Here is a 25,663-nt window from a genome sequence, read left to right on the forward strand (position 1 = left end):
ATCCTTACAATTTGATTGATTGACGGTGTAAACAAACTTTACACTGTCAGTGCATCATTCTTTTTCTCAAATAAAATTAAACATTATATAAAACTAAAAATGAATATTTTTTTGTGTATTAAAATGCACTCACAAGTCTTCCAAAAAATGATACTGGTAGGCTCATAGCAATCGATTTTTTAACTTGAATGTTCAAAAACTACTTTCACCCATTGCGACGGATAAATATTTGGTAAAAAAGAAAACACATAGTTACATCATTTTTCACCATATATGTAACCAAACAAACACTTAGTTGTTTCAAGCCATTAAAATATTTTTCCATGACTAAGATTAAATAATTATAGAGATAATTAATTTATGGTTCACACATAATAACAATTGGTTAATACACAACAAAAAATATAATGAAGGAAAAAAATTTGTTGAATCTATACTAGAACCAAAGCTAGAAAGTAGAGAAAGTCCCTACTTCGCCTCACATGTGTCTTCCGGACTTGATAAAAAAAAAGGAAAATAACTTATATACACCTCTCCCCTCCATTTAACGGAGAAAGAGAGAAAGACAAGAGAAATGTGATAGGAATAAAAAAAGAGATATAAAAAAAAAGTGAATATGAGATTAAATAGAAAAGGGAATGTAAACATATCATTATTGGACTAAAAATGTATTTAACTCTAAATAATAACATAAAATTATCGGTAGTACTGCGCTCATTTCATCACAAAGAAACAAAATAGTTTGCCCCCACAATAGTCTATATGAGTTTATCTTAGGCTGTGGAACCGTGGGGGCATTTTCTATCCCATGAGGCAATAAAATTGTTAATATTTCACTCATATACTACATAATTGATATGTTATTGTTAAGAGATATCAATACCGCATCTTATAAAATATTATCCTCATTCATACTTAACTAATAATGTGCGACTATAACTCTGTACTTGAATTTTCAGCCCTTAGTAAGTCATAAATATACAACTGCCACTAGTGAAACCACATAAAACCATAAAACAAATTAAGGGTTCGTTTGATATGTTGTATAGTATAAGACATGATAGTATAAAGTCTGATTATATTAAGTCTGATAGGATAAATCATGATAAAATTTTAATACTATACAACGTTTGGTCATACACTGTATAATTTGGTGAAGACAAGATAATGGTGGTATTGGAAGGTGATGATGGTGGCGGTGGTGGATAATGGTGGCGGCAATGGTGGAGGGTGGCAGCGACAGTGGTGGTAGAGGGTGGTGGTGGCGGCGACAGTGGAGGTAGATAGTGGCGATAACGATGACAATATCAACGACAGTGGCAGGAGTGGAGCGTGGTAATGGTGGCGGCGACAGTGAGGGTGGTGTTGGCGGTAGTCGGGCGGTGGTGGTGAAGGGCGGTGGTGAAAAGTGGTGCTAGATGGTGGTGGCAGTGGTGGTGGCGGCGACGGTGGTGGTGGTGGCAATGGTGGTGGTGGCGATTGTGGTGGTGGTGGTTGAGAGTGGTGGTTGAGGGAGATGGTAGTAGCAGTTGATTAAATATATTTAAGTAGCTTATACATCATACTTTTATCATGTCTTATTCATTATTTATAGGGTGGATTAAATAACCCATCATTTTGATGTATAAGAGTTGATTGATGTATAAGCTTATACAATACAATGTGAGAACCAAACAATGGATAAGTCCATAATGTATAGTATAAGCTTATACTATCATGTCTAATACGACGCATCAAAACGAGTCATAAAGAGAGCCACATCTTTGTTAAGAGGAAGAGAACCACAAGCTAGAGATCTCTGCCATAAGCTTAGAGTCTTCATTAGGAAAATAGGAAGATAACCACACAATAAGCTTAGATTCTTCATGAGGAAAAGAGGAAGAGAACCACAACCAGAGACCACACCATAAGCAACAACCCAGAAACCATTATAGAACCCAAACCCCATCTCCATCATTGGAATCCACTAACATTCCCTCATAATAGGACCTCACATATATTAGAACCCGAACACGAAAACTTAAACCTATCGAAACTCCGGTTACGGAACCTTAAACACCATTGGCATCTAACCTCAACCTTTGGTAACCAAAATAGATTTAAACATGATACAATCAATTGATCATAATATATAAAACAAACAAAAAAATAAATTTTATGTATTAAATTTCTCTTACAATTTTAAGAAAACGAATACAGTTAAAGTGTGTCTGATCCAATTCCCTATGATTTCTCTCTCTTGTCCATTTGCCCCTTCATCTCCCTTTGCACACACCAAACAAAGCAAAAAACCAGCTTCTTAGAAAGAGAAAGAGAAAGAGATAGACCCAACACGCATTGGTCATGTTATTGGTCATCGCATCGCACTGTGCATAATCATAATCATCACCATAATATTAATAATTAGTTAATCAAGTTTCGTCTAACATTAAATCCATTTTCTTCTGTTTTGCTTCCATTATCCAAAACCCATAAACCGTTCCATTTCCCTGATTTTCTGATTTTCTTTGTTTGTTTCTGCGTCGTTTGGATTCAGATATGGATTTGGATGATTTTCGATCCATATTGGATACTGCCGGCGTCGATGTTTGGGTGTTAATGGACGCCGCCATCGACGTCGCCTCCGTTGACCACGCCTCCGAGTTGCGCCGCCGCAGAGACGCAATCGTCGAGCGCCTTTACACGGCGGCGGCTCCGTCGCGCTGCGGAAACTGCGAGGCCGGTGATGGTGGTGCTGGAGAAGCACCACCGAAGCAGAGCAGTCCCTCAACGGAGGTGGAAGAGGAGGAGGAAAAGGATCCTTTCGGTGGCTTGTTCGATGATGAGCAGAAGAAGATTCTGGAAATCAAACTGCAACTTGAAGACCCAAACCAGGTATTGTTCTTCAATTTCCCCCCATTTTTTGTTTGATTTTGTAACTGTGTTTCTGATTTTTGTGTTTTGTTTGCTTCATTAGTCTGAGGATTCATTGGTGGAGTTGCTTCAGAATCTTGCAGACATGGATGTTACATTCCAAGCATTAGAAGTAACTTCCTCTCATTTTCTTTTTCAGCTTCACCTTTCAAATTTTCAATTGTTTTTGTTTTGAACTTCAAGTTAATCTGAATCTGTAGGAGACTGACATTGGGAGGCATGTGAATCGTTTGCGGAAGCATTCGTCCAATGAAGTTAGGAGATTGGTCAAGCTACTTGTCAGGTTCTGTAAACACTAAACACCTTTTATTTGTTTTTGGTTTTAGTTTTTGATAGTGGTGTTCATTGCAGAACATGTTATGAGAGGAAATTGATTGGATTTTAGGTGTTTTTGTTTCCAGGAAGTGGAAGGAACTTGTAGATGAATGGGTGAAGTTCAAGACACCGGGAGAAGCGGCGGCCACATCTGTTATGGGTAAATCTTAACTTAGAACCCGTTCTGATGCAGACAAAAGAACACTTATTAGAGTTTATCTAGTGTTTTTTTAGTAGATACTTTGTTTCCGTATGGACCGTGTCTATAGAGAGTAAGATACTCTCATACTCCTAATCTTCATTTGGTGAAAATTTTGGAATACTTTAAAGTGACAATGGAAGACTTTGGTTTATGCTGAATTGATGAAAATGTTGATTGTTCATGTTTGTTGGCATGGCAGGTGATGAAGACTCACCTCAGCAGAAAACCCCACAAAACGGGTATCATCAGGTTTAGTGAAAGAAATCCCTTTTTTGACAATCTAGTACTTTTCCCAGGAAAGATGAGGCTTTGTTTGGAAGTTTAGCTTTCTAATATTCCATTCTGTTTGCAGATTCCTGATTTTTCATGCTCGCCAAATCCACACAGTGAGTTTAGAATCTGAACAAGCTTCCAAAGTTTCCTAGGTTGTCGTTTGGATTTGGTTGACAATTTGACACATGTTTCACTTTCTTGTTCACACAGATGGTAGTTTTGGGTTGGAGGGCAACAATAGTGTAGCTGAACCAAAGCCGAAAGCAATTCCACGCAAAGAAGCGCGCCCAAAACCGGCACCATCACCACCATCAGTCCCAACTCCTCAAAATGTACGGATATGATTTGATAACCTTTTTGGAGTCCCTGACCTTAAAATCACATGAGAAGTTTTAAATGTGGGTAGAGGTTAGCTCCATTGGGTATGCAGGATCATCGGTGTAAGCTGACAAATTATTGAATGATTGCAGAGACAGAGAGAACAGAGAGATAATAATCTGGAAGCGGAGAGACTTGCTTCAGCAAGAAAGAGGCTTCAAGAGAACTACAAAGAGGCTGCAAATGGTGAAGTTTTTGTTTCCTTATGTTTTTCATTTTTGTCCTAATTAAGTGTTGTTTCTTTGGTTAGTTCTTTACATTGTTACTTGTACTGACTGATCATTTTGTGTTGTGTGTTGGGGGTGTCTAGCCAAAAAGCAAAGAACAATTCAGGTGATGGACCTCCATGAGTTGCCAAAGCCAAAGAATAAGAATACCTTCTTTGCAAAGAACAAAGGCGGCGCCGGTTCTAATGGAAGGCACTGGTGATAGTGATAGTAATAATGATACTGAGGCCGGATAAATCCTGAACACAGCTGATGATCATTGATCCCTTCATATACTTCATCCCCAACATGAGAAAACCTTTGTGGTTTTTTGTTTACTTAATTAGGTGTTAGCCGTGTTATCCCAAAATAATCCACACTATTTATTAGACTATGCTTTTTTATGAAATGATGGGTTAGGTGGAAGCACATTTCAGGATGAAGATGGAATTGTGTGGGGAAATGATTTTTTAAGATTTGATTAAAACATTGGTCTTTTGAGTTGGAGCCTGAAGGCCTGGTTAAACTTCAAATGGTTAATGGTTTCTTCGGTGTTCAATTGAGGACAGTTGAGTTTTGTCTGTGTTTGTTTTTGTTCTTATCTCATTGCCCCATCCATTTCTAGAGAGTTGACCACTTGATACATTTACCGAATTATGTGGGTGCGGGTCGCATAGGTGGGGATTTAGATTGGTGCAGCATTCAAATGTTGTCTGTTGTGGGCACAAGTTGTCTAGACTCTAGAAAGTGAGCTGATCTTAAAATCTCACCACATGAAACAGATAGCATTTTGGTTCATTGTGCATGTGCACTATGTTCCCTTGCGGTAAAGAAGTTAAGTGCAACGTGAACGAACTTTTAAAATTATCTACGTAGGCACTAAGGCGCGTGGCTAATTCCTCACCTCACGATCAATGCACTAAGTGATAGGAGGTTGATTAATGAGTTTCTTTTACGTTCACAAAGAGTTGAAAATTAAACTCTTATCACTTACGTATGAGATGCATCATTGCTGAACTACTATGTCAACCCCTTGGTTGGAGCGTTTGATAAAGAAGTACTTAGAAGAAAAACATATATGGTGACACTAGTGGAGTTATTATATGATTTTAATAAATCATTTGTATGGTTATTACTTATTAGAGACTGAGTTGTACTCAGTTATACAGTTATAGCAGTGCTGGAATTTGGTTAACTGCTAGAATTAGTTAGAGTTCCTAAAGCTGCTCTTTGTAACTTTCATCCATTCATGAATTAAGAAACAGAAGTACAGAACTGTTTATTTTGCCGCTTAGCATTTCTTATGATTTTTCTCGGTAGCCTAGACCATTGCTGCTGGGTTATTTTACAAAACTCATGACTGTAGTGACTAGTGACTGATAACTATATTTTGTGTGTTTTTTGTACCATAACATCTAATATTTTCCATTTTTACATGTTATTATGGTAGTCTGCACGTGCCAATTGATGAGTTCCAAAGAAATAACCTACCAAATTGGTTAGTTCATATGCATGCGACACATAAGGAGGTTCATTGGTTGGTTAGGCTTGTTTAGGTTCAGTACCAAGTCCTAATTACATGTAACGGCTTAGACAAATTAAGCAAAAAATACCATAACAGCCTAAAAAGGAATTTAATTTGGGGACAACTAGAAAGTGGAGTTTATCTAGGATATGTCTGATACAGGGTAAAGCCTCACAGTTACTTTCCAATGTACCCTAAAAAAATTGCTTCACGGAGCTGCGGGATAATGGGCTAACAAAGATGGAGATACAATTGGGATCTGAAAAAGATAACCCTTTGTCCAAAAAAAAAAGATAATCCCGTTTTTTTTTTGTTTTGGTCAAAAGAAAGAAAACCCGATCTTATGGGGGATTAGAGCAACTAGATTAAGAAATCTTTGGGGGAAGGGGATGCAACTAGATTTTGGCTGGAGGATTGGCTAGGTTCGGGACATTTGGAGGGAAGATTTCACAGACTGTATAATTTATCTCAAAACAAGTATGCTACTGTTAAGGAGGTGGGGGAGTGGCGTCAGGGTATTTGGGAGTGGAAATTTACATGGAGGAGGGGGTTGCGAGGTAGGGAGTTAGGGTGGCTTGATATACTGCTCAATACTATTAATATTGGTTGTCTGCGGGAAGGGAGGCCGGATAGGTGGTTGTGGGAACCAGGGGAGGAGGGAGTTTATTCGGTTAACTCAGCTTATTCTTTTTTGCAGGTTAGCGATTTCGTGGATTCTGATATTGATTTCCAGTCAATTTGGAATGGATTTGCTCCATCAAAGGTGAAAGCCTTTGTTTGGCGCATGTTGCTCAACCGGATCCCGACAAAGGTTGACTTGAGGAGGCGCAGTGCGATTCCTGCAGCTGCGAATTTGCTTTGCTCTCTTTGTAATATTGAAGAGGAGAGTTGTGATCACTTGTTCTGTACTTGTGCGCGATCTTTGGATGTTTGGCTTGCCGTTCATCGCTGGTTTGGATTTGTTACAGCTGTGCCTTCTTCGTCAAAGTCTCTCTTTAGCCAGTTTTAATTCTTGGCCAGAAACAAGAAACAGAGGCTTGCGGAGATGACGGTATGGATGGCTTCTTGCTGGTCCTTATGGCTTATGCGCAACAGTATTATTTTTTCAGATGGGGTTTGGGATGATGATTTTGTTTTGGACCTAATACAAGTCAGGTCCTGGTACTGGATAAAGGAGAAAGTGAGGGGGTTCTATTATTCATTGTTTGAATGGAAGACCAGCCCTTTAATTTGTCTTTCATCTGTGTGAAATTCGCTGGAGACATGGGTGGGTTGTTTATTAGCTTGGATTCATCTTTGGTACATGCTCTTGTTGCTGCCTACGAATTGGGTGTCTGTTGGCTCATGGGGTTGTTTGTGCTGCTATGGCAATGTGGGGTTGGGTAGTTGGTATCATGTAAGTTTGTACCTCAAAGTAGGGGGGTTTTTGCTTGTTGCAGTCTGATTGTACTGTTCTTTTTTCTTTTTCTTCATCTCTTTTCTTGTATTTGGGTTTAGCACCCCTTGTGCTTTTTTTAAATACAATTCTTTGGCTTATCAAAAAAAAAAATATGTGACCGTGTTGATGGTGACAAACTGACAATCTATGATAGAAATGGGAAATTCATTCTTGTACACTGCTTTAGATTCTATCTTTTTTGAAGAAGGTTCTGTTACTAACATGTTTACTTCCATTGTAGGTAATGTATTTGGGTTCAAGGTTCTTCGCGCGCTACGTTTGGAGGATTTGCGAATTCCTAATGCTTATGTTAAAACGTTCCAAGGTCAGTACTTTACATTTAAATGACTGATTGAAAAGCTAGATTTTTAAGGAAATTCGTAAGTATCTTGATAAACTTCGCTCGAGAAAGAAAATAAATAAAAAATATCACTAAAATTTAATTTAAAAAAATGTTCTAATGATATTCATTCAGTTAAAATTAAAAAAAAAAACCCCGAAAAAAGTCTGTTTCATCTTTCAATACTTCAATCGAAAATGCTCACTGACTTATAGTGTTTAAATGTCCGGACCAATGTTTGATTTGAGTTGGTTTAAATTTCCAAATTTTTGTTTTTGGACCCTAACCAAACTAACTCGATTAAGGTCGAATTACTTTGAAATTTACATGAAATTTATTTTAAAAGAAAGTAAAAAATTGTATAAAACATAGAAACTTATATAATTCAACATTTTTAAAAGACCTTAACATTCCATATAATCCAACATTAACAAACTAAAACAAACATAAATAAGTAGTTGAATGTTTTTTTTTGGTACAGCTCATAAAGAAAAAGAAAACGGGCAAGGAACCCGGGCTAAGGCCTCAAAGAGGTGATGCCTAAAGCATCAGCTAGAAGGAGCCAACTCATCTCTGCTAACGGGTTCTCTTCAAACACAAGAGCCTCATCTTGCTGGGCCCCCATCTTCGCCAAGAAATTAGCGCAAGCATTCCCTTCTCGCAGCGTATGATGGAAATCAACACTCCAAGGCCTTCTCCTAGTAGCTCTTTGATATCCCAAACCAACGGAGCATACAAATGCGTCGACGGAGGCACAGACAAAACAAGATTAACCGCATCAAGGGAATCAGATTGACACTCTACCAACCTGTGACCACGCTCCCATGCAAATGAGAGACCATAGAAGATACCCAAAAGCTAAAGGTAAAGAATATGAGCATCATTAACGAAGCCATAAAATCCTCCTTTCCACTCACCCAGCGAATTCCGGTAGCAACCACCAAAACCTCCTCGACTAGGGGAACCACACACGCTGCCATCAACATTCACGATGATGTCGTTCGCTATCCTCGGGAGCCACTTGACCAAACACGGCAGCCGGCGAGGAGCATCTTGCGGAGAAGCAAAGGCACGAAGGATATCTGCAGCCATGACAACAATATTCATCTCTATCCGCCGATCTGGAATACGGATGCCTTCCAAACAAACACTGTTTCGGACGCGCTAGATCCACCACAAAGTTGCCATCGCTGTTGGGTCTGCATCTACCAGCAAGCCTCTCAGTCACTGTCGCAAGTTATTCTCACAGAAGAGAGCACCATCTACATCAAATCCCGCTCGCTGCCATACTCCTCAAGCAAGAGAGCAATCTCTAATTCAGAGTTGAATGTTAAACTCATAAGTAACTTAGGTCTTAACTAAACAAATATTAAGTGGTAAAAGTGTTCCCAATAGCATTGGGTTGATTCGAGTTCATTGGGTATTCAATCTCCAAACCTAATATCATAATTGATGGTGACCTGATGTAGTAAAAAAAATCTAACCTGATCTAATGACCCGACTCAATACACCAAAATGTGTTTGTTTTAATTTGAATTGATCGGATTCATAGATTGGACTGTACTCACTTACACAGTTACACCCTAAGTTTGATATAGGCTAAACCATAAATCATACAAGATGTCTGACCTATTCACCCAAACATGAGACGAGAGGTGTGAGCTAGTGGGCACCCAATATTTTAGTGGCAAATTGGTAATTATACGGAAATAGAAACCACACCAATATACCATAAAGGCATATAAACCCATAATTTGGCACATGGAAAAGGAAAAGTTGGAGCCATCACGCCTAGAAACCAGCTAGATTATCAAGCAAAAGCTGCGCTGGTTATTAGCTAATTAAATTTTAAAAAGATGCGAACTTTTCATTATTTAATTGGTTAGTGGTCTTTGTCGATTAAATTAGTAAATGCGTAGTTGAACTAATTAAATCCATTTTAAAATCACGCTTGTTGTGGTTGCTTGTCATGTTGAGTTTTATACTATGATGTTAACAGGCGCATGAACCAACTTAATTATTGGACTTCTCTTTTCTTGCACGTGCCTTTGCTTTCACCATTGATATATGTTGAGATTGACGGTAGGATCAAGAATAAAACAAGCAAACTTTACATTGAACAGTTTGAAAAACCTCTTGCGTCGAAGAGAAGAAATTAAGGAGCATGCATGTGTTAATTTGCAATTCATATCAAGCATGTAAAGAAGCTACCTACCTGAACAGAATGTCACACTTAGATAAGTGTTTCTCTGTATTACAACTTCATAACAATATAATCCGCCATGTGCTCAATGTGTGCCGGCGTTTCATCCTTTTTAAGAATGTTTATATGTAGACCTATCATTTAGCGACATATATACATCCAATTTCTGTTCATTATAAAGTGTTGAGAAGATTAGTACAAAAATTCACATGCGTTTTTGAACATAAATTTTATGATGGTTTAAAACTGACAAACACTTTTTTTTACACATCATATGTTACGCGGTAATTTGTACACATATATCGATTATAGTCCCCGGTTGCTAGAATTCAACAATCAGTTCTTTTTAATTTTTCAAATGAAAAAAGGTCTTGATGACTGTGACTCTAATAATTTGACTTAGCTTTGCAGTTTTTAAAGTTTGTTCCACTCTTAAAAGATTTTTCATATGTATATCATCATTATTTGTAAAGAGGGCTTGATATGATGAAAGAAACTGAAGAATCCTAAGTTTGCTTTGGGTTAAAACCAATCATTATTAATACATCAATCCAATCATAGAAACATATTGAAATATTGGCGATGTTTCGGTACTCTTTTAAAAAAGAATGGTCAAAACCCTCCAATTCGGTACTTAGAATATAAATAAATAAATTAAAATTATAAAAAATTGTTATAGAAAAAATCATGATAAATTAAAAGCCTATAAGGGAACGATACCGTCAAGGGAAGGATACATAAATTAAAAAAGGTCGAATCTTTATCGCAGCGGAATGACTGCCTGATGCTACAATCAGAGGCGGAACTACCGCCTAGCTTGGTAGGGCCTATGTCTGGGCTCTAATAAATTTTTTTTTCTTTGGACCAGGTAGGCTTTTGGGCCAAAAAAGAGAGAGAGAGATTAGGCAAAATTTGAAAGGTAGGGAAAAATACAGGGACTTAATCATAAAACAATACACTTCAGAAAAATTTGTCTAGGCTTTCTAAAATTTCTGGTTCCGGCACTGGCTACAATAAAATCAAAGAGTTGAAGAAGTCCAACACAAGTTATTTGACAATGAAGACACTAAATCAGTGAACACGAAATAATGGCAAACTTCCAATTGCTATAAAATTATAGATGTCAAGTGTCTACCTATGATTCACCAATTAACCATATTTTTGAAAAAAGTTGCATCCTAGAAAAAATGACTTGAATTTGTGGACTAACTTCCAAAATACATGTGCACATAAAAAGATAAGTGCTTTGCGGTCCTGTTAATTTGGCTTGGTCGGAACATGTTAATTTGTAAATTGCATGGCTGCAACTAAAAATGCATAAAATATAAAACCATGAATTTAGCAATTTAGGAAATTAACATATATATAATCTTCCATACAAATGGTCCTGTGTAATATGTATATAGAGAGAGCTTTCAAGCTTTTAAATTCTCCATTATTGAAACTTCTTTATTACATGCTTTGAAATATATATTCATAATTCATAAATCGATCTCATCCAATCTGCATGGAAAGCAACTTGGCATCTACGATCCCTATCTATGCTTTTTCTTCCGCGTCCATATTAAAGACTTCATAATCTCCACGAAAAGACTAGAGTTCCCTAATTTAGACTCACTGCTGAATGGAACCAAGAAAGAACCCATCACTTTTAAATTCCTTTTCTTATCCCTAGCTTTTAATTTCTCGTGTTAGGGAATGTGTTTCTATTCACGAACAGAAGTATAGAAAAACGATCCTGATATTTGGACCTAGAGGGGAAGCAACATACTACCGACCTACATTGTTATGCCAATTTGCTTTGAAATTTTCCTATGGATTTACTATCGATTTTAATTACCTGCAATTATTTTGACAAAAATTTCTACACTTCAAAATTTTGAAGAATAATTCGCAAGAAAATTTTGTCGGAAAATTTAGTAAGTTTCGGGGGAAAATTTGAATCGATTTTTTTTTTCAATTTCACCAAGTAAATAAATAAATTAATTAAAGAAATTTCAACTCATTTATTTTTAATGTAAATGAATAATGAGTTATTTAACCCAAACTTTCTCATGAGTCAGTTAGACAACCCCTTTTCATTGCGGACACTTACGCTCTGTTTGTTAGCCTAGACTTTGAATAGAGAGATTCAGCATAGAGAGAGATAGAGCAGAAAGTTTGAAAGCACCCTTGTTTGGTTAGCAAAAAGATAGAAGAGAGGGGCAGTTTTTGGTGGGTCCAAGTATCATTTTTAAGTCTCTCAAAATTGAAGAGACTGATCGCAGAGGGAGAAGGAGCTGAAACTATAATTCTATGTTTACCAAATTCTCCCTCTATTTGATACCTATTGTACTAATAAAATAAATAATAAGTATACTAACGTAACTATTGTTGATAAACATCAATAATAAATGTGTTCATATAAATATATCTAAAATAATTATAAATATATATATAATAATTTTACGATAAAAAATTTATTCTAAATTATTTTGATAAATTATATATATATTAAATATATACATTTCAGAATCACTTTTATAATATTTTTACTTTTGGGTACAAAGGTCATTTTATACAACTAGTAATACTCTCTCTTCTCACCTTATACTCAACCAAACGAAGGGAGAGAGAAGTCACATCATTCTTTCTCTACTCTCTCTTCTCTTTCTATCATAACAAACAACCTTCAAAATCTACTCAATTTCTCACATATTTCTCTCTACTCATCTTTTCTCTTCTCTACTCTCTCTTCTCTATCTCTTTCTTCTCTACCAAACAAAGTGTTACTGCACCACTGGGCACTCTATCGTGCTTTTAGTCACGCATCACCGAGCTTGAGTACTAGAGGTTTGATCCGGGAAGATCACATCCTTTTATTGGGATTATAGGCTAGCTCTTGAGAATAAAAAAGGCACGTGATTGAAAAGAAAGAAACAACTAGCTAGACACAAGGCAAGTGCTTCCGCTACGATACTAAAAGAAATTAGGCTTAATTCCACTTTGGGCCCCTGATCTTTCACAAATGAGCGATCGGGGCCCCCCGTGTTTAAACGTAGCGGTCAGGCACCCCAACATTTCAAAAACGTGCGTTTCAAGCCCTTCTGTTAAGTGTCGTTAGTTTGACTAACGGAACTAGTGACGTGGATTTTCTTTTTCATTTTAAAATTATTTTTTTACCCAAAAATTCCCCCCCCCCCCAATTCTCTCTCAATCTCTCGACATCTCTCCCTTTCTCACTTTCTTCTCCATTCTTCTCCATTTTTCTCACTTCATCTTCTTCTTCATGGTCGCCGCCACTGCTCTTCGGCCAAGCCGCCACCACCGCGAGCTTCCTCACGCGAGCTCGCCGCTGGCCACACCACCATCACTGGGCCTCCTTCTTCTTCTTCTTCTTCCATGAGAGCCACCGCCGCTGGCCACACCACCATCACTGCGCCTCCTCCTTCTTCTTCTTCCATGAGAGCCACCGCCGGTCACACCATCACCTCCTCATCATCCTCGCGCGAACCTAAAGGGCAGCCACCATGGCCACCACGTGGAAGCCATCACCACCATAAAAACCTAGGACCGTCGCCTTCAAAGTTCGATCTACGACGAACCGCTCACGATCTCGACAAACCAACACCACCGCTGTGCTCCTCTCCTCGTCCGCAACAAAACCCACAAAGAAATTTCCGATTCCGATGACCTCCGCCGTGAACCGCCGTGCGCCGCCGCCGGAGGCGATTTCCGGCGACTCACCCTCTTCTCCTCTTCTCTTTCTCTTGCTAAATTAGGGTGAAATTAGGGTAAAAAATTGAGGGGAAGCGTGTTTGTGAATTAGGGGGAATTTTTGGGTGAAAAATTTAATCTTAAAATGAAAAAGAAAATCCACATCACTGCTCCGTTTGGTCAAACTAACGGAACATAACAGAAGGGCCCCGATCGCACTTTTTTGAAACGTTTGGGTGTCTGACCGCTACGTTTAAACACGGGGGGCCCCGATCGCTCATTTGTGAAAGATCAGGGGCCCAAAGTGGAATTAAGCCAAGAAATTAAATGCATGAAAGATCATGACTACTAGAGTGGCACCGTCAACACGTAGAGACGATGGTGGTCCCTGAACATGTAAAGCAACTCATGATCAAACTTCACCACACACCACACATGTTCCCAAAACACTCAAGACATCACTTCATTATTTAATTTATGCGCAATGTCTTCATTGCCCATAAAAGCATATCAACTTGTATTAGAGTTTACAAAGTATAAACATTAATCTGTGTCTCATCATCAAGTGGTGTTCCATATCTCTCTCATTTACTCTCATCCAATTCATAGAACAAAACAGACCACACCATGAACAAAAACAAGCCCTATCTGGTTGTGTTCATCATACAAGCCATATACGCTGCCATGTTTCTGCTATCAAAAGCTGCATTCGACCATGGCATGAACAATTTCATCTTTGTCTTCTACAGACAGACCGCAGCAACTGTTTTCCTAATCCCTTTCGCTATAGTCTTCGAATGGTACTAACTACTCACTTCAACATGTTAAGATCAACTTATTTTTTCTTAAAATCAATTCTGAGAGCACTTAGAAGCTACTCAGAATTCAACTTTAGAATCAATTATAGAATGATTTCCAAACATGCGATTAATGATGTGAGTTTTGGTTACTGAAAGATACCCCTTAAACTGTTTGCTCTACAGGAATACAGCACCTCCTCTGCCATTCAAGACCTTCTGCAAGATCTTCTTCATTTCTTTCATTGGGTATGTCCAGTATTCAATTCTGCATGTTAATATGTAATATTGTATTAACTCCTCTGAAGATGAGATTTTATCTTATCTACTAAAGTTTTTCTTATATACTAAAGTTGAAAACACAGTTCTGCTGCAAATAGGTTCAAACTTTAGGTCATAGATTCAAAGAAAGTATGATTATAAATTTCAGGATCACTCTTAGCTTGGACATATATGGTGTTGCCCTTACTAAAACTTCTGCAACTTTGGCTGCTGCTACCACAAATTGTCTTCCTGTCATTACCTTCTTCTTGGCTCTCTTGCTCAGGTAGACATCATTTTAATGTATGCAGCTCACATATAATTTTTTGAATTTTAATTATCTATAGTTATTATTCCCAAAGGGTTCATGCTATCTTTTGACCAAACATATTGGATAAACACATGTTCTGTATGAATAACACATTTGGAGGACCTAAACATTGATCATTATTTCAGTACGTGCAATTTTCCTGTTATAAGGAAATTTAACATTTGATTAAAAATATGACTAAACAAATGTGTATAATTAATTAAAGAGTGAACAACCCTCACTTTTAACCAAACTTTTGAATTAGAATTAGATCTAACATAAATTCTAAAATGATATTGAAACTTTTATAAATTTGTTTATCGGAGACCGCAGTGCATATATGTCAAAATGTTTGCCTCAAAAGATTTCTCATTGTTACTATGAATTCTAATCCTAATTTCCACTCATTTAGCATTGCACTAATCAATTGCTTATAAAAAAAGGGTGTAGAAATTGTGTTGGTAGCTTAACCTCTATGTCTTACACCATATATATAAATAGAGATCTATATCTTATACTCCCTCTATTCCTATATATAAGTCACAAATAACTAATTCTCTTAGATTAAGAAAAGTAGTTACTAGTAATAAATTTGTAAAGAAAATGATTTACTTTCCTAAATTATCCTTATTTACTTTCCTATGATTTTCTCTCTCCAAGTTAATACTTCTAAAGTTTATCATCTCTTTCATATTAAATATGAGGGTGAACTTGGAAAAAATTATTTAATGCTTCCTAGATATTAGAAAGTGACTTATATTTTGTAATAAATTTTTTTCAAAAAAAAGTGACTTGTAATAAGGAACGGAGGGAGAGAGTACCATATAATAATTATGGTGACAACTAAATTGTGGGTTGTTAATTCTAACAAGGCCATGCTGTTTGGAAAAGCAAATAATTATGGACATTGATTCTCTTTCTTTAACTTTTGGAATGCCTTGCAGCATTGGGTAATTAACTTTTTTCTTATTCGATTTACCCGTTAGTAGCAGCTAATTAACATGGGCCATGTTTGTCTGTGTATTCTGGTTTTGGACCCGAAGTTGATACATACAATCAGTGGCAGAACCAGGATTTTTGTTGAGCCTGGGCAAGTTTAAGCCTAAGCCTAACTGCCAACATCTGACTCTGAGCTAGGGTTTTAAATTACGGTTGCGGTTGCGGGCAAGTTGCGGCATGAATAGCCTATTGCAATGACAAATATGTCACATTCTCAATTAATCACACAACTCAAACATATAAGTACAGTCATAAAGATAATGTAGCAGATGGATGTTAGAGAGAGTCTTATCACATTGAAAAATTACATACTTGGGAATAATTGAAGCCAATATCACATTTTATCAATATGAAATATATTAAATCTGATCAAAACTTAAAAATGTGATAAGAATGGAGCAAGTAATTAGAAAAAGGCTGACATAGAAGGCATATAGCCATCAATCCATCGTCACGTTCTAGCAAGGGACGCTCTTCTATTTTAGCATCTTCTTCTCTTACAAACAATGGCGGAGCTTGAGCCAAAAAAATTAGGGAGCAAAAAAATAAATAAAGAGAATGGTTTGTGAAAAATTCCCTTCTATCATTATACCTATAATATTCTTACCCCACACAAAGAATTTAAACATTCATTCTCATAAAATTTTCTAATTTGCTAGTTGTTCACTAGATCATTAATATAGTTGTTTCCTCAAGAAGGAAATTAGACCAACTCATATAGGTCTAAACCCACTAAAAAATATCTGATATGAAAACTCACCCATTAAAAAGAGGAAAAATAAAAAAAGTATATATGCATCATATAAAATTTAGATAATATTTATAATATCATATTTTTAAGAGCACACACTCACCCAAAGCATTTTTTTTTACTGGGCATACATATGTTATTTCAAATTATTACCGTATATGGTGGGTATACATTTGCTTAAAAAATATGCAAGTATAATATCAATTGTTTGTTAGGATATTCTATTGTTTTTTTTACTGTGCATACATATGTTATTTCACTCAGCCCATAGAGTACGCCTACTGGGCCGTAAAAAATGGTAACGGCTTTAATTTTTTTCTTTAAAAAATTTCAAAACCCTAAATATTCTATTTCATCCTTTCTCTTACTCGTGTTTCTTCTTGAGGCTGTTTCTTCTAGCACCGTGTTTCTTCTCCACAGCACCGCCTCATGTTTTCTAGCTTTCTAAATAATCACCCACACCACAATTCATCTCCTCATGACCCTTCTACCTCGCGCTCTCTCCCCCACAATTCATCTGCCTCACGCCCTCACTCACTCTATCTCTCAAGTCTCACTTTCTCAGTCTCACAACTCCTTCATTCTCTCTGTCCCTCAAGTCTCACTCCTTCACTCTCTTTTGTTTTTTTTATTTTAGTCCCTCAATTTTGTCCTAACTTAAAATTTTGCCCTTTCTCTTTTTTTTTTGAGTCCAAAAGCGTATCTGGGCCAAAGAAAAAAATTTATTTCCCCCCTTGAGCCTGGGCAATGGCCCAGGCAAGCCAGGGGGTAAATCCGCCCATGCATACAATGCATAAAAAATTATCCAATTACATGTGCCTTGTTTTCAATTCAGGACATGACTGTTTCTAAAAAGGTAAAGTCCTTGTTATGGCACGTGTGTTTATGTATGAGTTGTGATATATAGAGACGTTTTTTACTAACATCTTACACACTTATATTTTAGTGGGGTTTTAAACTGCAATAAATATTAGCGCCGATTTTAAACCGTCGCTAAACAATGCCGCAAGTGTATGCATAATTGTACACGCATTATGTCCATTTCTACATCTCATGCAATGCTAACAATGATAAGTTTGGTGTCAACCATATATGTTATAGCGCACATGATAATTTCTGCTATTTCAGGATTGAAGTTTTGAGAATAAAGACAATACCTGGGGTAGCTAAATTGGTTGGTGTTGTGGCATGTTTGGCTGGAGCAGCAACCCTTCCTTTTTATAAAGGACCTCATTTTGAACTTTGGAGCCATCATCACCTTTTGGGGTCCCATAAAACCCAACACCATCAGGGTCTAGTTACATCTAGCTCATGGATAAAGGGGTGTTTCCTCATGCTACTATCCAACACTTGTTGGGGAATGTGGCTTGTGCTACAGGTAAACAATTTCCCCGCTTGTCACAAAGTTTCAGTGTGTTTCAATTCATGGTTAAAATTTAAAATTTTCAGAATCAATTTACCATAATCACTTTATAACTCTGCATGCATGCGTCGTGGGTGCATCGTGCGTGTGTGACTGAAAAGAAATATATTTTAGTTAATGTGTTGAAATACTATTTTTACTTTCCCAAATTTTTAATTAGTCATATCTTAATCAACATAAAAATTTATTTAGTTTCAAAACACATGCTTATAAACCACAATCCTTCATTGTTTAATATTTTTCTTACTTATAATCTCATTTCATCTCTTGGATCAACCAGAGTTTTGTGATAAAAGGCTACCCTTCAAAGCTGCTTCTGACAGCTCTTCAGTGTTTGTTAAGTTCAATTCAATCTCTGGTCATTGCCTTGGCAGTAGAAAGAGACATTGAGCAATGGAAGTTGGGTTGGAATGTAAGACTCATCGCTGTTCTATATTGTGTAAGTATCTTCTAAACCTTCATAACTAAATTGATGAACTTTTGTTTCTCTCTAGATATTTTGATCAAGAACAAAATCTCTATAAATCATGTGTAATATGTATAATCTCTCATTGTTCATGACTTATGTCAACTAAATTTTGTGCTGTAGGGAATTTTGGTGACTGGTGTCACATATTACCTACAAACATGGGTTATAGAGAAGAAAGGGCCAGTGTTTCTAGCCATGTCAACACCACTAGCTCTCATCATGACCATCTTTGCCTCAGCAATCCTCTTGGGTGAGATAATAACTCTGGGAAGGTAATTCAATTAATTAATTAGCAATTTTGATGGCAAGTTTTGAAACTTTAATTTTGTATCATTTTTACATATATTAATTATTATATTGTTGGTTTTGATGTGTGAGCAGCATTATAGGTGGCTTGGCTTTGGTTCTAGGACTATACTTTGTGCTGTGGGGAAAGAGCAGAGAGCTAACGGCTAAAGCCTCATTAGATTTAGAACAAGCATCGAGTTAGAGAGAACTAACAATTCTTGTAGTGGTTCGTTCATCAAATATGGTTGTCTTATTACAAATAGTTGTAAATCAGTGTAAAATTTGATACTCTGGTTGTCAGTGAAACTGTGATGCTTTTAAATTTTTGTCATAAACAAGAAATCCACACATGGACACATGAACACGTTCGAGAAACCTGCATAGTTCATAGCATAGCATAAAAACCATATCAGAAACTACAATATATAATACCGAGAATCTAAAACCAATTTAATTTTGACTGACTACCAAATTGTCATAATAAATGGAATACTAGATGGTCCAGGCGTAGACAAATTAGATCTTTATAAAAGTGAAGATACAAGTTCGAGCACTGAAAATGTTATCTGAAGAAACTTAAGGGGACGACCACAGTTTCCCGAACGGATTGACTTCTCAAGACAAAATAAAAATGTAACAGTTCTAGACCAATCAGCATTTCACACCAATTTGTCTGTGCTTATTGTTGTTTTTTTTTTTGCTTAAATAAGTTTTTGGTCCCTAACCTTTACTAAATGCTTGGTTTTCGTCCCTCGCCGGAGCAAAGGTGGGTTTTAGTCCCTAAACTTTGCCAAAATGTTTGGTTATCATCCCTCCGGAGCTCTGGGTCAACGCCGGAGCTCCGGTGGCCCATATGGCATTGCCACATGAGATTAATGAACATGATGTGGAATTTTTTTTTTAAGTTAAAAAAACTTATTAATTAAAAAAAAGAAATCTAATTTAATTCCTAATCCCCTTTGACTACCGGAGCCGTAAACCTAATTTCTCATTCCCCAACCCTTCTTCTACCAAAGCCACCACCACCACACCGCCGTTACCTCCAAACGGTGCAGCCATCGACCATCACCGCTCCTCGCCATCATTGCACCCGTCATCGAGTCATCATCGAACCACCATCATCTTCACGTTGTAGATCTGGTTGGGTTGCAACTCCACAGTCTAAATCCCCAAATCAGGATCACCTCCGTCGCGCTCGGAGGCATGTCTGGAAGCCTTTCTAGCCACCACTTGCACCGCTGCACTCGCCTCCTTCTCAGGTTTCCAAATCTGGCCTTATTTTGTCTTTATCAGATCTGTGGTGTTCCAGATCTGTGGCAGAGTGGCTTGGAAACCCAATTCTTTGTCTGCAGTGTCTATAATTCTGGATTATTGCTTTGCAAATTTTCGATTCTCTGTTGGGAGTAGTGCTTTTGGAGGGTCTCGAATGATTTCTGATTGTGTGATGGGAATACTTCATGTGCCTTTTGATGTGGTAGAGTGCTCCTTTTTTGGATGCTCTTGTCGAGTTTAGTACATCTTGAATCTGGTTTATGAATTTCTCCCTCTGGTTGTTGTTTCGTGAGGTCAGATTTTGGCAGGTTTAATAGGATGTGGTCATGTTAATATCATATGGAACGAGGAAATTAAAATGTTGAATGGAATTTTTTTTGTTGAAGGTGGTGATGAAAATGTTAAGATGGTGAGGAATATGTTGAAGATGGTTCTGGGTTGGGGTTTTTTTTGTTGAAGATGATGATGGAAATGTTGAAGATGGTGATGAAGAAGGGTTTATAAAAAATTTGTTAAATTAATTTTTTTCGTTGGAAATAAAAAAATTTCCACATCATGCTCATTAATCTGATGTGGCAATGTCACATGGGCTACCGGAGCTCCGGCGTTGACCCAGAGCTTCGGAGGGATGAAAACCAAACATTTTGACAAAGGTTAGGGACTAAAACCCACCTTTGCTCCGGCGAGGGACGAAAACCAAGCATTTGGTAAAGGTTAGGGACCAAAAACTTATTTAAGCCTTTTTTTTTTATAACAACTAAAGCTGTCCAAGTAACCCAACACACTCTACTCAGCTCTGGTCCATGTGGGTTAGGAAAAAAACTACAGAACCAAAAAGCCCAACAAACCCTATGGATCATGGTATGGCCCATTAGCTTGAATAATGATAAATAGTTCAAAAATAATGATGAGAAGTTTTTATTTTGCAATAAAATTATAAAAATATAGATGAATAACTTTTATTTAAAATATTTTTCTAGGAAGGCTTTCAAATTCTCCATCTCATGTACTTTTGTATGAATAACAATAGGACAGTAACATCAAAAGATTGAGTTCCTTGGAATTCCACTTGCAAATCACAACAAAATAACAATTTACATTTGGTACTTAATATTAATCTGCCAATAAAGACAAGGAATATAAAAACAAGATGCAAAAATAAGTAACCCCCCTCAAGAACAAAAACCAGTTCTTCAAATAATTAAAGAAATTAAACAAAAATATAAAGGAACAGGAGTATAGGACACAAGGAAAAGAAATTTCACACGAGTGATTTGGTTGGCATGGTCCATGAACCAGATTACCAGAGAAACAACCTGCAAATGTTTGTTTTAAGTTTTAATGAATCTCATCATTGCTAGCAGCAGCAACCTTGGATGAATCCTCCACCCCAACTTGGCTTTTCTCTTCTACACTTGATGGTTCTTCCTCTGTTTTCTTCTCTGCAGCATCTGTTGGAACAACTTCAATTACTTTCTCTTCTGGTGGAGGAGGAACTACCTCTGTATTTTTGGTCTCTTCTTTCAGTGGCTCAATGTTTAGATTGTTATTTACCTCTGAAGGTTTCTCAGCTTCTGATTCTGAAGGTTTCACTGTCTCCTCAGCTGGTATTTCATTGATTTGAGTTTCCTCTGAATGTTTCTCAGCTTCTGATTCTAAAGGTTTCACTGTTGTTTCCTCAGCTGGTATATCATTGATTTGAGTTTCCTCTGAATGCTTCTCGGCTTCTGATTCTGAAAGTTTCACTGTTGTCTCCTCAGCTGGTATTTCATTGATTTGAGTTTCCTCTGAATGTTTCTCAGCTTCTGATTCTGGCTTCACTATTGTTTCCTCAGCTAGTATTTCATTGATTTGAGTTTCCTCTGAATGTTTCTCAGCTTTTGATTCTGGCTTCACTATTGTTTCCTCAGCTGGTATTTCATTGATTTGAGTTTCCTCTGAGTGCTTCTCAGCTTCTGGTTCTGAAGGTTTCACTGTTGTTTCCTCAGCTGGTATTTCATTGATTTGAGTTTCCACTGAGTGTTTCACAGCTTCTGATTCTGAAGGTTTCACTATTTTCTCAGCTGGTTCTTCACTGATTTGATTTTCCTCTGAAGGCTTATTCTCTGCTTCTAGTGTTTCTGTTTTCACAATCTCCTCATCAATTGGATTAGCACTGCTTTGGTTTTCAACTGCAGAAAATTTCTCATCAACCTCAACCACTGCAGTTTCTTGTTTTGCTGGCTCAATGTCTTTGCTTTCCACCGAAAGTTTCTCCTGTGCTATGGAAGACTCATCATGTTTCACTATTGCCTCGTTGCTTTTAGTATCCTCTGAAGATTTCTCTGCTTCTGCACTTTCTGGTTTCACAGTCTCCTCCACTGTGGTTTTTTCATTTTCTATGGGAATCTTTGTATCTTCATTCTGACACATAAAAACACATGCACAAGTTACAAAATAGTGTGGATTGAAACCATAATTTTAGTTAAAGCTTCTGTGTAATAGATTTTGCTGAGATTAGGCAAATTTAAACACACTATAGTTTGAAACCATAAAAACACATGCACACTATATATAAGCTATGTTTCGATAAAGTTGGTATTAGTGCAAAACAGACGTTAACATTCATTTCGAGGTAAAATGTGAACAGAAATTCTCATGGAATAGAATAAATGTCCGTCCGCAACTCAACTAATATCCAAATAGGAGAAGATTGTTTTATGTGAAAGTAGGAAGCATAGATTTTGAACATATAATGATAGGATAGGATGTAGTCAAAATCAAGAGTTGTGTGTCATATAATCTTAAATTAAAATATGATATGAGTTTTAAAATTGAATATACTACATCTTTTGTGTGTCAAAGATTGAATATAGTGGATAGACTTTGAGTATGCAAATGAATTTGGGAAGATTCTGCACTCTTTATTTACTGCAGACCACTTACATCCCTGATGAATTGACAAGACACCACAATTCATGGCAGTAAGCAAACTCAGTGCGTGTGAATAAAGGTTAAAGTGAACATACCGGACATTGAATCAAATGAGACAACACAAAAAAGTTACTCCTCAATTTGGTCCTTTGAAAATTGGTCAGTTACATTTGCAAACTGGAATTCAGCATTCTCAAGTGGATGTTTGTCAACTTAATTTCACGTATCTTAAGTTGTAATTTATTAAGTTGAACTAAACATGGATCGAAGAAGCTGAGTTTTAGTTTTAACATGTAGGCTTTAAACAATTGCTAAACTTGCTCAACCACTAAGTACTACCAAATCATACATGAGACACTCGCTAGAATCCAACAGTTTGGTCATCAAATGATTGAGATAATTACTGTAAATCCTAACCTTTTGTTTGTCATCATTGATGTTTCTAACTGTAGGACACACTAATTAATCATAATGAAAGCATGGGAACGATGATAGCGGTAAAGGAAATCAATAAAAGTCCAAAAACAAATGAGGGGCCTCCAAAACGGTTGTGCACGTTTGTTTATCATGTATTTAGTGCCCGATGTAATGTTCCTGAAAACTTTGATGGAACCTTCCAAATCATAGAGAAGCTTGCCAGAGCTATCAATGTTCAAATTAAATTAAACACCTCCAAGAGTATACTCACCTTTTATACATTTCATTTTGTCTATTTCTCTTCTCCTCTAATCTCATATCAAATATCACAATTATCACTTCTTTTTTCTTCACTAAGGTATATCCATAGTCACTAATCATAAAACTAATTTTTCATCTCACAGTCAGTCAGCGTAACTATTAAGGCTGTGTTTTGTTTTTAGTTTGAAAGTTTGTTTGAGGAATAGAAATTCAATATCACACATTGTAATACCTCAGGCTTTAAACCTCTGTTGGGTGAAAATACTTTCAAATTGAAAATCAAACAGACACTGAGCAATATCGGCTAACTCTCTATCTCCTATTCTTTTATCACTTTTTTTATTTATTTAATGTGTCTCTACAACCCAATGGAAAAGAAGTTTTACCAAACCAGAACATATAATAAAAATATCCGCCTAGTTTTGAAGTAAACTTTGGATTCCAACAGTGGCCAAGATTCATAAAAAATCCTATCTTGTCTATAGTCACCAACACTATTAATGCAGAATTGCTACCAAATCCAATAATTGCTGCACGATCCTCTATCTCATCAATTTTATATACTAGGGGTTGAATACGACAAAGAATACGGTCATGTTTCCATGGAAGGGCTCAAGGGCATCATGGAAATCAACCTAGACAAATTTGACCAAGACACTTTTTTTTCCCTTGCCTATCACAGCAATCCTTAGGGAAATTTGACAAGGACGCTTTTTTCTTGCTTAATAAATAATCATGCGTGTGTTTGGTTTTCTCGGAATTCGCATGCTCAATTCTGCTTAGTAAAATCAATTATAATCATAGATGAAAATATTGATGTTTGTGAGTAATTTTGTAGAAATAAACTAAAAATTAATTTTGGTAGAAACTCTAGTTATGTGTTGAATATAATAAATTGTGAGGTTTTACAACATTAACCAACATAAACCACTTGTTCATATCGCTAACCCAAACACATACTATTATGACTAGAAAAGTGCTCCAACAAAGTGAAAAGCCAAACCTTTCTATCTATGGTAGCAAAAAAAAAAAAAAATTGCTTTCAACACACCCTGACACCCACATAGTAAAAAAACAAACATAGAGAGAAATATTTTGTTGGGATCATCTCCTCGTTTGTTAATTTATTATGACTTCGAAATCAATTGTCGAAGTAAAAAAAACTATTAAACTTGTTGACATGAATGATGATAACAACATATAGAAGGATGAAACATTCAAAAGATGAATTCTAGAAAAGTAGAATTTGAGTCCTTACCTCCTTGAATAACAAGCTGAGCGAACGTCTTTTGTTTCCTTGGTCGTCATCAACAATTTCGTTGACATTAAGGTTGAGATCACCCTGTTCCTGTTGTGGCTTGGTTTCAACACTAGTAGTGTCCACCTTGAGTTCTTCATGTTCAGGTTCAGGTTCAGGTGCCTTTACCTTCGCATCTGCATCATTCTTAGTGACCTTCGGCTTCGTCGCACAACCTCCCATTTGATCCTTTCGCCCCAGAAGAAAAACAGAGTAAGGTGAGAAACAGAGTAGGAGAATCAGGAGATGAAGGTGCGTGGAAAATGATGGTAGCGGGTGAGGTTAGACTCGGAGAGAAAGGGTATGCGATGTCTGAACTTTGACACAAAAAGTTGAGCAATTTAAAACTAGAGTTTGTGTGTAGTCTCCTCTATGTCTTCTCTTCTGACAAGAAGAAAAGTAGAACCCTAATATATTTATTTGTTATTTTTACGTTCAATATATTTATTTATTACACCCTCAGTTTCGGAAAGTTTGTAGTTTAAGGTTGTGACACAAAGAGTAAGAAAATAATTATTGATAGTATAATTTGGCTAGATTGTCCTTATTTAATTTTACTAGTATGATGTGCAACTATTACATTATACTTAGATAGGGAAGAATGTAATTAATATGGAAGAGTTGTGGTTGGTTAATATGAAATGTGATAAGTGAGAGAAAATGTATTAAATGAGGGTATAGGTGGAAAATTTTTGCAAAAAATCACTACTACAGAA

General features: G+C 36.7%; 3 protein-coding genes across 4 annotated transcripts; 2 read left to right on the forward strand and 1 right to left on the reverse strand.

Moving 5' to 3' along the window:
- Nucleotides 1-1,810: 1,810 nt before the first annotated feature.
- On the forward strand, nucleotides 1,811-4,864 carry LOC130711123 (probable mediator of RNA polymerase II transcription subunit 26c). 2 transcript variants are annotated; one of them, XM_057560615.1, is made up of 10 exons: nucleotides 1,811-2,084; nucleotides 2,537-2,874; nucleotides 2,957-3,025; nucleotides 3,114-3,196; nucleotides 3,315-3,388; nucleotides 3,630-3,679; nucleotides 3,783-3,816; nucleotides 3,914-4,035; nucleotides 4,174-4,267; nucleotides 4,392-4,864. In XM_057560615.1, exons 2-10 carry the CDS (start codon nucleotides 2,539-2,541, stop codon nucleotides 4,508-4,510), a joined length of 981 nt encoding a protein of 326 aa, XP_057416598.1. In that variant the 5' UTR covers nucleotides 1,811-2,084; nucleotides 2,537-2,538; the 3' UTR covers nucleotides 4,511-4,864. The 2 variants fall into 2 exon arrangements, with proteins under 2 accessions (XP_057416598.1, XP_057416599.1); XM_057560616.1 differs by lacking the exon at nucleotides 1,811-2,084 and adding an exon at nucleotides 2,101-2,415.
- A 9,138-nt stretch (nucleotides 4,865-14,002) lies between these two features.
- LOC130709948 (WAT1-related protein At5g64700-like) lies at nucleotides 14,003-19,162 on the forward strand. Its single transcript, XM_057559079.1, has 7 exons — nucleotides 14,003-14,289; nucleotides 14,473-14,535; nucleotides 14,717-14,833; nucleotides 17,736-17,985; nucleotides 18,311-18,469; nucleotides 18,620-18,771; nucleotides 18,881-19,162. The coding sequence occupies exons 1-7, from the start codon at nucleotides 14,117-14,119 to the stop codon at nucleotides 18,987-18,989; spliced, it is 1,023 nt and encodes a 340-aa protein (XP_057415062.1). The 5' UTR covers nucleotides 14,003-14,116; the 3' UTR covers nucleotides 18,990-19,162.
- A 1,931-nt stretch (nucleotides 19,163-21,093) lies between these two features.
- On the reverse strand, nucleotides 21,094-25,354 carry LOC130709947 (uncharacterized). The gene is made up of 2 exons (XM_057559078.1): nucleotides 24,909-25,354; nucleotides 21,094-22,462 (listed from the first exon to the last, which is right to left on the reverse strand). Exons 1-2 carry the CDS (start codon nucleotides 25,128-25,130, stop codon nucleotides 21,398-21,400), a joined length of 1,287 nt encoding a protein of 428 aa, XP_057415061.1. The 5' UTR covers nucleotides 25,131-25,354; the 3' UTR covers nucleotides 21,094-21,397.
- Nucleotides 25,355-25,663: the final 309 nt, after the last annotated feature.

The sequence above is a fragment of the Lotus japonicus genome, chromosome 4 (genome assembly GCF_012489685.1).
Source record: "Lotus japonicus ecotype B-129 chromosome 4, LjGifu_v1.2".
In the NCBI taxonomy this organism is placed as follows: Eukaryota; Viridiplantae; Streptophyta; class Magnoliopsida; order Fabales; family Fabaceae; genus Lotus; species Lotus japonicus.